Source organism: Tachypleus tridentatus, chromosome 8 (assembly GCF_004210375.1).
Source record: "Tachypleus tridentatus isolate NWPU-2018 chromosome 8, ASM421037v1, whole genome shotgun sequence".
Classification (NCBI taxonomy): Eukaryota; Metazoa; Arthropoda; class Merostomata; order Xiphosura; family Limulidae; genus Tachypleus; species Tachypleus tridentatus.
Window position 1 is genome coordinate 129,513,958 of NC_134832.1, and position 12,798 is coordinate 129,526,755.

At 35.2% G+C, this 12,798-nt stretch overlaps 1 protein-coding gene across 1 annotated transcript in view; it reads right to left on the minus strand.

Annotated features, from left to right (window-relative positions):
- Positions 1–12,798, minus strand: part of LOC143223481 (PH-interacting protein-like) — a 102,596-nt gene that overhangs the window by 56,393 nt on the left and 33,405 nt on the right. Inside the window, exons 12-14 of the mRNA XM_076451524.1 lie at positions 10,904–11,043; positions 3,426–3,579; positions 2,908–3,042 (exon numbers count right to left, since the gene is read on the minus strand). Coding sequence (XP_076307639.1) covers positions 2,908–3,042; positions 3,426–3,579; positions 10,904–11,043 — 429 coding nt within the window. The remainder of the gene's footprint in view (positions 1–2,907; positions 3,043–3,425; positions 3,580–10,903; positions 11,044–12,798) is intronic.

A 12,798-nucleotide genomic window follows, 5' to 3' on the forward strand; every position in this document is an offset into this window, starting at 1 on the left:
ACACCATTTTGAAGAGTCAGATCTTAGGTCATCAACAAATGTTTGTTACTTTGTATTTTTTTCATGATTAAAAGCCAGAAGTGTTGACTACTGTAACTGGAAAAAAAAAGCAAAACTTCATTTGTTAGCTGAACTTCTCACAAGATTACTCCAGGGTAGCTGCACTAGCTTTTACTAATTTTGAAGTAATAAACTAGAGGGCAGACAGCTAGTCAGCATCATCCACTGCCAATCTTTGGACTACTCTTTACCAGTAAATATTAGGATTGACCACGACATTATAAATGTTCCCCATGGCTGAAAGGTCAAGCATGTTTGGCAATGAGATTTAAACCCACAACACATAGATTGCAAGATGAGTGCCCTAACCATTAGGCCAAACCTCGCTCAAGTATCAAAAGATATGTGTTAATGAATAACAATAAGTTGAAACTGACTGGACATATAAAACAGAGCTTCCCAACTAATACTTAAGAAAAATTTGTTCTAAAACAAAAATATGTATTGTCAGTAATTTTTGAAAACAGTATCTTAAAACAAAATTCTTGAAATTTCATAACACAGAAAATGATGAAAAAACTTATATTATAGGAATGACTAGATACTATTAAATAGAGTTTTTTTAAGTTTAATACAACTGGTTTTAGTAACTTCACTGTGAAAAAGAGAAAAAAATATCACGAGATATGAGTAATACACTTAAAGTCCACAAGTAGTTATTACTGTATACCACTCATATATAAAATATAATATAAGGATAAAAAATAACCTTATAACCACAAGAAAAATTTGTTTTAACACTGAAAATTTAGCTTTAAAACTTTTTAAGAAACCAAGAGCACACATTTTCATTCACAATTGGCTTTAACCACTTTCACTTTGGAATGTATAACCTTCTAATTTTGTGTGATACACTGAACATATAAAGTTATTTCTGCTACTTCCTGCCATATATTCTAAACTTCAGTCATAAGTATCTCCTTCTAATAACATTAGAAAATTAATAATAATTACCACTTATATGTTTTTACATATATATTTCTCTACACGTGGGTTTTCTTGTCATCACTAATAATTACCACTGATTCACTTTGCAAAGCCTAATATTGTCACTTTATTTTTCAAATTCAATATAAAAAAAAAAAAATTTCTAGATATTCATCATCTTTTCTTTTGTGAACTTTTGGTTTTTTCACTTTTTTTTAAAGAAAATTTATTGAAACTGATTATTTTTGATGATCCCCACACATGAATTAAACTTTCAAGACTCTTCCTATATTCTTTTATTCCAAACATATTTGGGTTAATTTTTGGGCATTTTCATACAAAGATGAGTCTCTGAAACCCATTCCTGTAATCATAGAGTTATAAAGTTATAAAGGTTAAAATGGAAATTATAATAGTTACAAAACAGAATATTTTCTATTCTTTACATAATATATCCTTGTAAAGCATAGATAGTACTGAAATAAAATTGTTACTCATCTTAAATAAAGACAGGTTAAAAACTACTTGAAGTATAATCAACAATTCAAAATTCTTTCGATTTTCACTTATACAATGATACAAAAAATCACAATTATTGTATAATAAATGCAAAATTCAATCACTTTTGTTCTTCAAGCTCAATAATTAAATACTAGCAAAAGTAACAGATAATGAATGGAAAGACCAGGAAGTGATAATGCTCCATTCATTGGTAAGGGGGTGTTTAGGAAAGATTTGCTGAGACCTATTACAAAATGAGGAAACAGTAAGAGACTAATTTTCAGTAATCATGAAAAAAAAAAAAACACTCTACAAGTGGGTTTTCTCGACATCACTGAGTGAGAGACCAAATTCAATAAGTCAATTAAAATATTCAATTTTATCAACTAGGTGTTAAATATAATTTTTATACAAAACAAATTATTACAGTGTTCTTCACTCTTATACACAAGAAGAAGAAAAACAAAAGTTATTGAGATAAAGCAGAGCCTTTTTGTATCTACTGGAAAACAGTTGATCAAACACTATTTTAACCTAGGGTCAGATTAACACACAGGCAAACTAAGCACATACCTAGATCTCATATTTATCTGGATGCCCAAAATGCACATACCTATTTTGACAAGTAACTTTTTGATTTACACTTGCTAGAACTGAATTCAGTAACATAAAAACCTTTTTCACTTTTATTAATAACATATTCACTTACTGTCTTCACTTGGAAAATCTAGAGCACTTATTGCATCAATACAGAGGCAGCATTGCTCACATGACACAGGTTGTATCACTAGTTGAAAAGCAGACTGGTAAGGTATGACAATGGATATGGTTGACACTGTGTGGTTCATATACTATTATATACTCTTATTCTTGAAAAACATTAATGGACCAAATAAATAATGTACTGTATGCAGAATATAACATGCCCAATATTAATATCTTATAACATAATATAATTAGCTATAATGATACCTTTCTAACTTAGAAGAGACATTTACATCACAGAAATTATACCTAAGAACTATTACTTTTCCTTAACTTTTGAAACGTGATATGCAGGTTTATATTTGACACCTGAAAGGTACTCTGTGGACAAGACAGGTTTAAGGGCTGAAATGGTCAAACTGGAATCTAGAATAATGATTATTGTGTGGAAGTTCATCCTTCAAAAACTCAATATGATTAGCAAAACTCTAGAGCAAGTTAAGACAGATCTGAGTTTGGTCTTTGTACTGTGAAACTCAATTTGACAGTTCACACATGACTTTGAAATATGAAACTGAGGCAAAGTCATTTACCAGGAATATAAAACAAAATGAAAACAGAGTACGAATCAGAAAAAAATGTGTGGAGAGTTGAAAATCCTGTGAACAGGTTTATCCAACCCTGATTCAGCTGGGGAAAATACCAAAGACTTACTGTATTGAAAAAACTTTTGATAGCAATTCCAGACACTATATCCCATAACACAATACGCCCATCATGACCTGCACTCAGCATTAGCCTTTGATCCCTAGGATGTGTTTCCAAAACAAAAACTTCATCTTCATGACACTGACAAAAGAAAAAAATAATAAAATATCAAGATGAAGATAATATCTTAACATATTTCTGTACAATATTCTTTACCTTAATCACTTTTTTAATAACTTTTTATTTAAATAATGTTTAAATATTATTGGCAACACACAATAATTACAATAAGTTCAGCTACTACAACTTCATATCAACCCATAAATGATATTCAGCCAGTTTACAATTATGCACATAGTAAACTATTACTTTTAATAATGTGTGTCTTACAACCATAAGGGTAAAAGATCTCACAAGGTCTCTGCTAGTGTCATGACCTTAAAACCATGCAATTTAAATTTGTATAAAAAACAATAATAATAATAATAAATACTACGATGGCAGTAAGGAATCAGTTTGCTTACGTCAAGTATGTGCTTCAAAGTACCAGTTTGAGACTCCCACACCTTGATTGAGTGATCACTGACTGCAGTAATGACTAAAGAATCATCAAGACTCCATCCAACCATTGTAACTCTCAATTTTAACTTTATATCTTCTCCTTCATCAGTAGGGAAACTGGAATTAATAATAAAGGTCTTAAATAAATACAGATATATTAACTGCCCTCTATAACATGTATAAAGAGTATGTGAAAAATCAAATAACAGGCAGTAGTTCTACTTGGTTACTGACTACACAAATAATCATGAGAGATATTTTAATATGTTCTGGTGAGAAAAAATTAAAACTTTAAAATAAATAACATTCCACAACAATGATGACAGGATTCATAGAAAAACTTTAAATCAAATACATTGATTAATAATAATTTATAATTTTCCTAAATAAAAATGTATTTTTGGCAGATATTTCCTTTCATGCACAAGATTAACTTTTTTCATTTTATGTTGCCCTATATTTGCAAACTTTTTCTGAACATATGCCAAAGGCCTTCAACCTTCTCTCTGCTGGAATTCAAATTTCCAACATGTAAATCACTATGTGTCACTTCTCCACCAATAAGAGAGAGCACTGCTATCACATGAGGCATGGAAGTTCCTTTATGTGTGACCACTGAACTATCACTTAGAAGTTTGGCAGAAGATGCAAGCACCAGAAGATGATGGTTGGAAGTACCTATCAGAAATACATTTTCATTTAGGAAAATTAAAACTTCTGTTACGGTAATCACCCTCCACTCACATGAATCCCACAGTTAACCGGAGAAGGGACTGGTGTGAGGGAAGAACTAGCATATCCCTTGGAAACATCCAAAGGACACTTCTTAAACTGAGAGTAATAGATCAAAAGATCGGAGGAGAGGCACCACATCTGAGCCAAGTACATTTTTGTCATGAAAAGTAACAAGGTCAGGAAGACCAAATGTGGTGGAACAAGAAGAGAGTACATACACATATGAAAGAATGATACAACAGAGAGCCATTAAAAAAGTAAAATTGCACAGTTCCAAGATGAAAGGATGGAAGCCACATGGTAGAGTGGCTAGGGCACAAAGGATCACACTCAGCAAGTCACCTACATCCAAAATATTATTCACTAGGTATCAACATCCTCATGAGGGTATAATAAGAAATTATACTATCTTCACCTTAAGTCTTAAGAGTCCAGAGAAAACCTATTAGAAGATTCCAGGAACAAACAGGGTGGCTTAAAGCCAGCAACCTGGGAAGATGACATTCAGAATCTGAAGGTATTAAATTGCATGCATTCAGTCCCCAGTTACCATGAACAAGTCAAAAACAACCTCATAATGTGGGTAAAACCCAGGACAGAAGCTGAAACATATCACAAAGACCTTTTGCAATCCACTATACAGAAAAGCAACTGAGAGGGGAAGATGGGCAACCCAAAATTTGTGTAGGGACTCATGTGACTGGTTCACTTGATCTCCAATACTTCATTTGCTGAATACTGAATCCAAGTGAGGATAGGAGGAAGGTACCCAAATGGAATGGTGAACTGCCTTTGAGTGTCTCAACTACAGGAAAGTCAACCATCTAGAAGATCTTGCAACTCCCTCTACACCAGAACAGCACCATACTTTACATTGAACTAAATGGATACAGTCGTCTGTGTGGAAACCATCCAGCAGATTGCCTCCATGAATTGACCAACCCATCAACTTGGAAGTATTAAGTGGTAAGGACTCCCATACTCCACTGGAAGAAAGGAGGAAAAAGTGCACTGGGGAATCCAGGAGAACAGCAACACTTGAGTCAGTGCAATGGTTGATCACAAAATCCTATATTTAAAAGCAGACCACACCAAATTATTCAATCAAGGCATGGGAAGGATTGGCAGCAATACCTTTCCATGGGTGGTGAGGTGTTGAACAGACATATTTTGACCCAAGTATCATGAGGAATTTACACTTATGAAAACCCCCAACAAGAGTGAATGCACACAGCGAGTGAAATACAGGAATCAATATGGCCTACAGTATGGATTTGATGGAAGGATATCTGTGAATAGTTACATCATTTAAGTGGAACCTATTCAGAGTACAGATAGAGTACATGGTCAGACATCACTTGCCACAAAGCAAATCCAAAGTGAAGCTGACACAGGTCTCCTGAAAGAAAAGAAAACATAAGTAAAGACTTATCTTGTGTTACAGCCATGTCAAAGTTGATAGAAGAGCCACAGGTGGTAGGCAATATCCCAAGGAAAAAGAAAGAGTGGCATGGTGTAAGGAGTGGGAGATAAACATGTGCAAAGTAGAATCTTCTCCAATGGTTGATGAAGATGAGAGGCCATGGAGAAACAAATGTGATGTAGCTGATGTGAGGAAATGTGAAAGAGATCAAGCCAGGAAGGAAACAAGGAGGAATAAGCAACCTGGATCAAATGTCAAACTCAGGTGGTTTCAAGCTAACCAGGGAAAGATCATGGGAAGAGGAAGAATGCAAGGGAAAAAACAGGTGGAAACAAGAACCCCAGAAGGAAGCAGAGAGAGCAATATAACAATGAAAGACACAGAACAGAGGGGTTCATCCAGATCAGGAAGAGGAAAGAAATTGAGGGCAGGCAGATGGGAGAAAGGAGACCTAAACATTATGAGTCAGAAAAGCTGCATGAAAGGAAGCAAGATCTGGATAAAGAGTAAGGGAGAAAAATTGTACAAGGACCTGGTAACATTGAGGGTGAAATTATCTGATTTATGGTAACAGCAGGCTCGGAGGAGGAAGAAATACACCATCAAAGGAAAATGTAACACACAGACAAAGACATAAATGGAGGTAAGGTGAGGGCAAAAAGGACCATGCTAATGTCCAAGATGAAAAGCAGCAAACTCCTTAATGACCAACAGAGCCAGAAGGAAATGATTGATATGGAAAGGATGGGAAAAAAAGAATTATGCAGAAACAGGAAAAATGAAATAAATTGGATAATACCATTTGACACCCAAAATTCAGGAGACCAAAGAACCCTTCTCAAAGAGTCATGTAAGACACTTAGAGATACAGGCAATCACTGAGTAAGAAGCAGCCAGAAATTCTAGGTCAATGCCCAGGAGCTAAAAATGCCCAACTGGTGTAGATAGATACCAAAGAAGGTCAGATGTAACAGGAGAAGTGTAAGGCTTCTCTGCAAAAGAAACAAGAAAATCTAGCCAAGGACCTGACAAAAGCTAGAGAGAAAGATGAAGGACAGATGGCATGAGATGAAGTGCCTGTGACTGAGTTAATGCGGTAGGTCAGGATGGAAGGAAACAGGAAGTGGTGGGACTGCCTGCAGTTGGAGGAACTGAGGGAACCAAGGTTTAGCAGGACAGTAAGTAGCAACCAGAATGACTATTTCATAGAGTAGCAAAGATAAAAGAGACCACCAGAAGAAGTAAATGAATAGGACATAAACACAAAGGAACAGATAGGACCAGTCACAGCTGAAGGCACTGACAGCCAAGGCTGGAGGATGGGTAGCTGTGAACCAAAACCAAGGTAAATGGGATTGAAGGCAGTGCCAAAGGCATCAATAAGGGGTCTACCCAGATGCAGACAGAAATATCAATAAATAGCAGGATGCAGGGACCATACCCGAGATGAAATATATATGGAAGGGGAAAATGATGGACCAAGAGAGAGAAAGCACCTATATTACACGGATGCCACTCAGGCCATGAAGGAAGAAGTGGGACTCCTGTCAACATATGGGCCTTGTACATTGAATATTAACAATCGGAAGGCAGGGGGGATTAACAGGAGCATCCAAGGGATCCTGTACAAATTTCTACAAGTCATGAAGGGTCCACAGAAGTAAATGCAAATGAGCCCTGCCAAGGACTATTACAGGTGCTATAGAACCTTGTCAGTAGGAAGTCAAGGAACACAGCCTGTCAGTTCCACAATATGGAGTCTTAGAGAGAAAGATAGAACCCAACTGAGATAGATGTTGAAGAAAATACCCAGCTGTACAAAATACCGAGAATGGGGAGGAAGAAAAAAAGTATCTCTTCAAAGTGATCAACAATCTCACCTACACAGCTTTGAGAAGAAGCTTATGAGTAGGACTGGCCAACTCCCCTTTGAAAATGGCAAGAGAAAGCCAGCTGCCCCTGTACATGTGGAATTGTAGACATCAGGGTATGAATATGCCGAGCAAGGGGGCAAACACTTGATAAAAACAGATGGCACGAAAGCAAGGCCAAAGGACAAGGCCATAAAAGGTATGCCATTTTACGACAAACAAACTGGCAGCAGTAAAACCCATGTGGAGCAGGTACAACATATACTGGGGTAGAAGGACAAAAACTGCCTCAGACAGACAGTGGCATGACCAGGGATTCTGAGAAGGAGGAAGGAAAGGATGTGTATCCCCACCAAAAAAGATGAACAGTAGTAGAGCAGGAAACTGTTACATTCAGGGCTGGAAAGTGTAAGTTCAGGAAACAATACTTGGAGCCCCACCTGAAAAAAACTGGGTTTCTTGCAAGGAAAGGACAGAAACCACCCATGACAACAAGGACACAATAATTGGGGCAAACTTGAAATGCCATACAAACAAGGCCATAGTTATGAATGACTCATATAAACAGAAATGGGTAATAAATCCATGAAAATATAGTATTGTAGTCCAAGAAAGGCCTGAAGAGAAGTGAACTCCATACGTAGGGCCATAACTAAAAAGAACATGCAGCTGACAGTGGAAGAGAAGAGGGGAAATGCTCCCAGAAACCACAAAGAGGTTGCATTAAAAACCTCAGATAAAAAGAGAAAGATTGATTCTTAAATCAGGACAGAAGTTGAATGATCAGGACATTTTTAGGAGTAATTCCTCCAAGTAGGTAAACTAAACCCATAACAGGTGGTCCAGAATGTGGGAGCCTGTCCAAAAATTTGCAAGGGTGGACCAAATGAGAGTCTGCAGGTGACAAGCATACCAATGCCATTACCAAATGGGGTGGCAAAAGTGCAGTGTAAACCTGAACAAAAGGAGAATGGAGAAACAAAAAAACAGCAAAAAATAAAACAACACATATCCGAGATATAAGATCCAAGTAAATCAACCTTAGGAAGGTGTGGGAAGGCATAGTGAACTCTTGCAGGGAGGGAGGAAATAAAATATTTAGCATACATCTGTAAAAGGTTTGAAAAGTACAGGAAGAATTAGGGCATGAATAGGAGATAACATGCATTACATAGAGGATGCAAGGGAGAATTAATAGAGAAAACCAGACTTATAAAAATATTAAACTCTTCAGATGAAAGGGATTGCTCTGAAAGACATTAGGGTATATTCAACTTTTGGAGCCACAGATAGGATTCAGGTGATGGCATTATGACAAAAGAAGAGCGATAAGTCCTGATCTTGCAGAGGAAGATTCTACAATGAGTAACACAGACACTTATTATGAAAGGGAAGTAGCTCCTCTTCATGCATAATTAAAATAACCAGTGACAATTGGCCAAGTTAGATAGTACTCAGGATGAACATAAGAAAGGCCCGAGTAGTCCGAAATGATGGGTTAAATAATGTGAGGAAGTGCAGTAAAGAAAAAAGCAAAACATGAAAGATTTCAATACTTGTTGGAGTGGAGACATTTAGTGAAATCTTTGATATAACAAAAGGATGCACACCTGGAGGAAAGTAAGATATCTACTCAGACATCATGAGCTGCCAGATGGCATCCTTAATCTTCTTTCAAAAAGCAACACTCTCCCATGGATCTCCAGTACAGAGGGAGAACTTGTGTAGAGGACAAACACAGAGATTAAAAGATATATATATGTGAAAGTTCTGAAGAGATAACATTGTGATGCAAAGAAAATTGCAAAAGAGTATTTGAATTTGTTCACATGCTGGCATACATGTCCTCTGAATATAAAGACCAGGAAGCAAAAGACATGGACAAATCGTGAACTTAAATTTTGTATCAAAAGTATTCAAGAACATCACAATAAACAAGATGGATGAGCTGCATAAGCCTATTCATTAATGCAAATAAAACAGAACGGTTGAGTGGAATTTGTCCAAAGGTATAAATAACCAATGCCGAAACCTCTTAAAAAGATTCTGTTTGTGCAAAATGGCAACAAACAGCCCAGAAGGGCATAAAAATATCCTGTGGCCAATCAGGGCCAAAAAGAGTAGGCAACAAAGGAGAAAAAGATATGTCCCTCTCTGCAGCTCAGGTCATATCAAGGAAAACCCTACCAAGGTTTAAGTATATAGCCCAATAGGAGAAAAAAAGAAAGAGAGAGAGAGAACAAGAAGTATCCTCTTTAAAATGGAAAAGATCTAATACAAATCTTCAATCTCATGTTCTCTTTGGCCATAAGAAAATAAGAAATACTTCATACAGTACGCTTCATGTTTACCTTTTGAAAGAGAAAAAGAAACTGGAAGATTGAAAGAAGAGGAAGTTGATGAAAGCTGATATAAAAAATAAACTAAATAGACTTTTAGCCCCATTTGTCCAAAGCCAAAGATTCAACAGATGAATGAATTATTCAAATGAATAGTCCTAAAATACATTGAGGAAAAGCCACCTAACTGGAAAGTCAATGCCTTGATTAAGATGGCCTACTTTTCTTATATCTCCTTTTCAAAACACAAAAGAAACAAAAAGAATGAGACACACTATAAATAGAAGAATAAAAAGTAGCAGCAGAAAAAATAAATAATGTAGGAGGATAACTAGTTCCACTAGAATGTAAAATAGTAGGACATCAACTCAAAATCATATATGAAGCCAAATACCTAATCAGTTCCTTATGATAAGCTTCACCTAACTAACAACCAAATTAAGAAATATCAACTAAAATAAATATTGCAAGACAGGAGTCCATTGGAGATGATAAAAAATATTGAGAAAAAAGTAAGTCCCAAACAAAATAGCTCTTTAAAGAAATACCTCAAAATAACATATAAGTCTCATGGCAAGATCAAACAAATCAGTAAGCCAGAGAAGCATTTAAATCCTTTATCTACTTCTAAGTAGCCAATAACTGTTCTAAATAGGAAAGGCACAAAATCAGATATACTAATAAGATGGAAGACAAAGTGAATAAACTTCCTGAAACCTAATGGCCCACATGAGATAAGCGTAAAGTTGCTTCACAAAATAAACTCCTGACAAAGTTTGGAAATGTATTATTAAAATCTGTAGAAGTATCAAAATTTATAAAACTACCACTTATATATTACAAAGTATTTAAGAATAGATAAGGAAGGAATAAATGAAGCAAATTTGGAGATGTTTATCTTTAGATATGTACATCCACAATATTTATAAAGTTTATTTCAATAACATTTACTGAAATGTTCTTGGAAACTATAAATAAGTCATTTATACATTTTTAAGTAATTAGAAAATTGAATAGATACAAAAATTTTCTTAAGTTTAGAAGATTTAATTCAGTGTATCAAAGAAACTTACCCTGGAAGTTTAGTTGTCATTTTCAAGCATATGGTATTCCATTTTTGTCTTTCATACCACCATATACGAGCTGTGCCATCTTTACTTCCACTAATAAATCTAGAGCTTTTGTTGCTAAACTGTAAACTGTCAACTCGATCCTACAGAAAGATCAGGAGAAAAAAATATGTAACTCAAACTCCTACTTATTAAAGGATGCCATAATATAATAATCTGTTTAACTGTGGAACATTCAAAGACTTGTTCCTTTTTCAATGTGCTGTTCTGTAACTCAATCTTGAGATGATGTAGATCATGAGTAATCGTTGCCTTTTGATCTACATGACCTAATACATGCCACAAGACATCTAAAAGTTGCATTCGTTTCTTAAAATATTATTATATAAAAACAAGGGAAGATCAGACAGTCTGAAGACCAGAATACTCATACTGAAGAGAAAAAGGGATCTAAATGGAATCAGGAAGGAGGCTCTTTCTAAAGTTAAGAAAAGAATCTCAAATCATGCAAAAAGGAAAAACTTCAGAACATTCTAAGGATCAAATCTATGGTGTTTCAAGTCCATTTTACTTCACCATAATGTAATGTAAATTAATTTAGGTATGTGAATAATATTGACATTTTATTCAATCATTATTCAATATTATACAGTGTCCTAACTGTAAAATGATTGCATATATGTTAAGCATTTCGCTTCCTTTAAATAAATAAATGAGTACAGTTATTCAAATAAGGAAAGGAAACCTTACAGTAAGTACTGTGGTCAAAAGGTTCAAGAACTTCTGTTGAAGAAAAAGGACACTGCTGGTTTTAAAATACTAATGCTTATTTACTAGAATAAGAATATTTTCACAGAACAGAAACATTCTGAAAAGCAAGTGAATAAGTACACTACCATTTACTCTCAACACCTACAAGGCAAATCTTTAAGATTCTGGGCAGTTAATGCTCATTTGTATCCACAACTTTGCAAACTAGCAGTTAAATATCTGGCAGTTCCAATAACCACCAGCCTCAAAGAAATATAGTATCATGTTCCAGTAAACATATAGGTTTAATTTTTGTTAACATTTTCTTACACTGAAAATGAATTTCTGATAGATACTTACTTCCTCTAACCCAAAGTTATCCCGATCTTAAACTACCCTATAAGCATTGTTAAATTTTATCTTTATAACAGTCCACCAGTTTTATATACCCATCAGTTTTGCACCATTTCTGAACATGCGTTAATCATGTGACAACTCTCAACCAGTCTTACTGCACAACCTATCCTGGCACAGCTAGCTCCCTCTACTACTCAAAAACAATTCTCATTTTTGAGAACTAGAAGATACAAACCACAAAATCCAGCACATTAGTGGAGAAAAAGGGTTGGAAGAGGAGGTAAGTAACTATTATAAATACATTTTCATTTTAATAATATGTTAACTTCTGAAATGGACTTATTGCCTCTCACCCAAAATTTTAAAAGTGAAAGTGTTGGTGCAGGTCCATCAATTTCCAATCAAATGGAAAGCAACTACACTGAAAGAACAAGAATATAAAAAGAAAGCACACCTATGGAGTATAGCATTACTTCTGGAGCAGATATGCTCTTCGCTCAATAATTAGCATAGGAACAAACAGAAGGCAACACTGAATCAGCAGGCACTAACGTATTCAACAAAGTGATGTACAACACCATGCTGACAAACATGAAAGGTCTTGCATAAAAGCAACTGTATAAGTATGTGCCAAAGGCAGTGCACTGTGTTACTGATATTGGAGATAATATCAGTATAAATAACAAAAAAAGACATTTGAGTATGTCAAGTACAGTCCAGCCAGGCAAAATATCTAGTGAAAACATCTTGTATAAAATATTGAGATCAACAGTGAGAACCATGAATGGAGA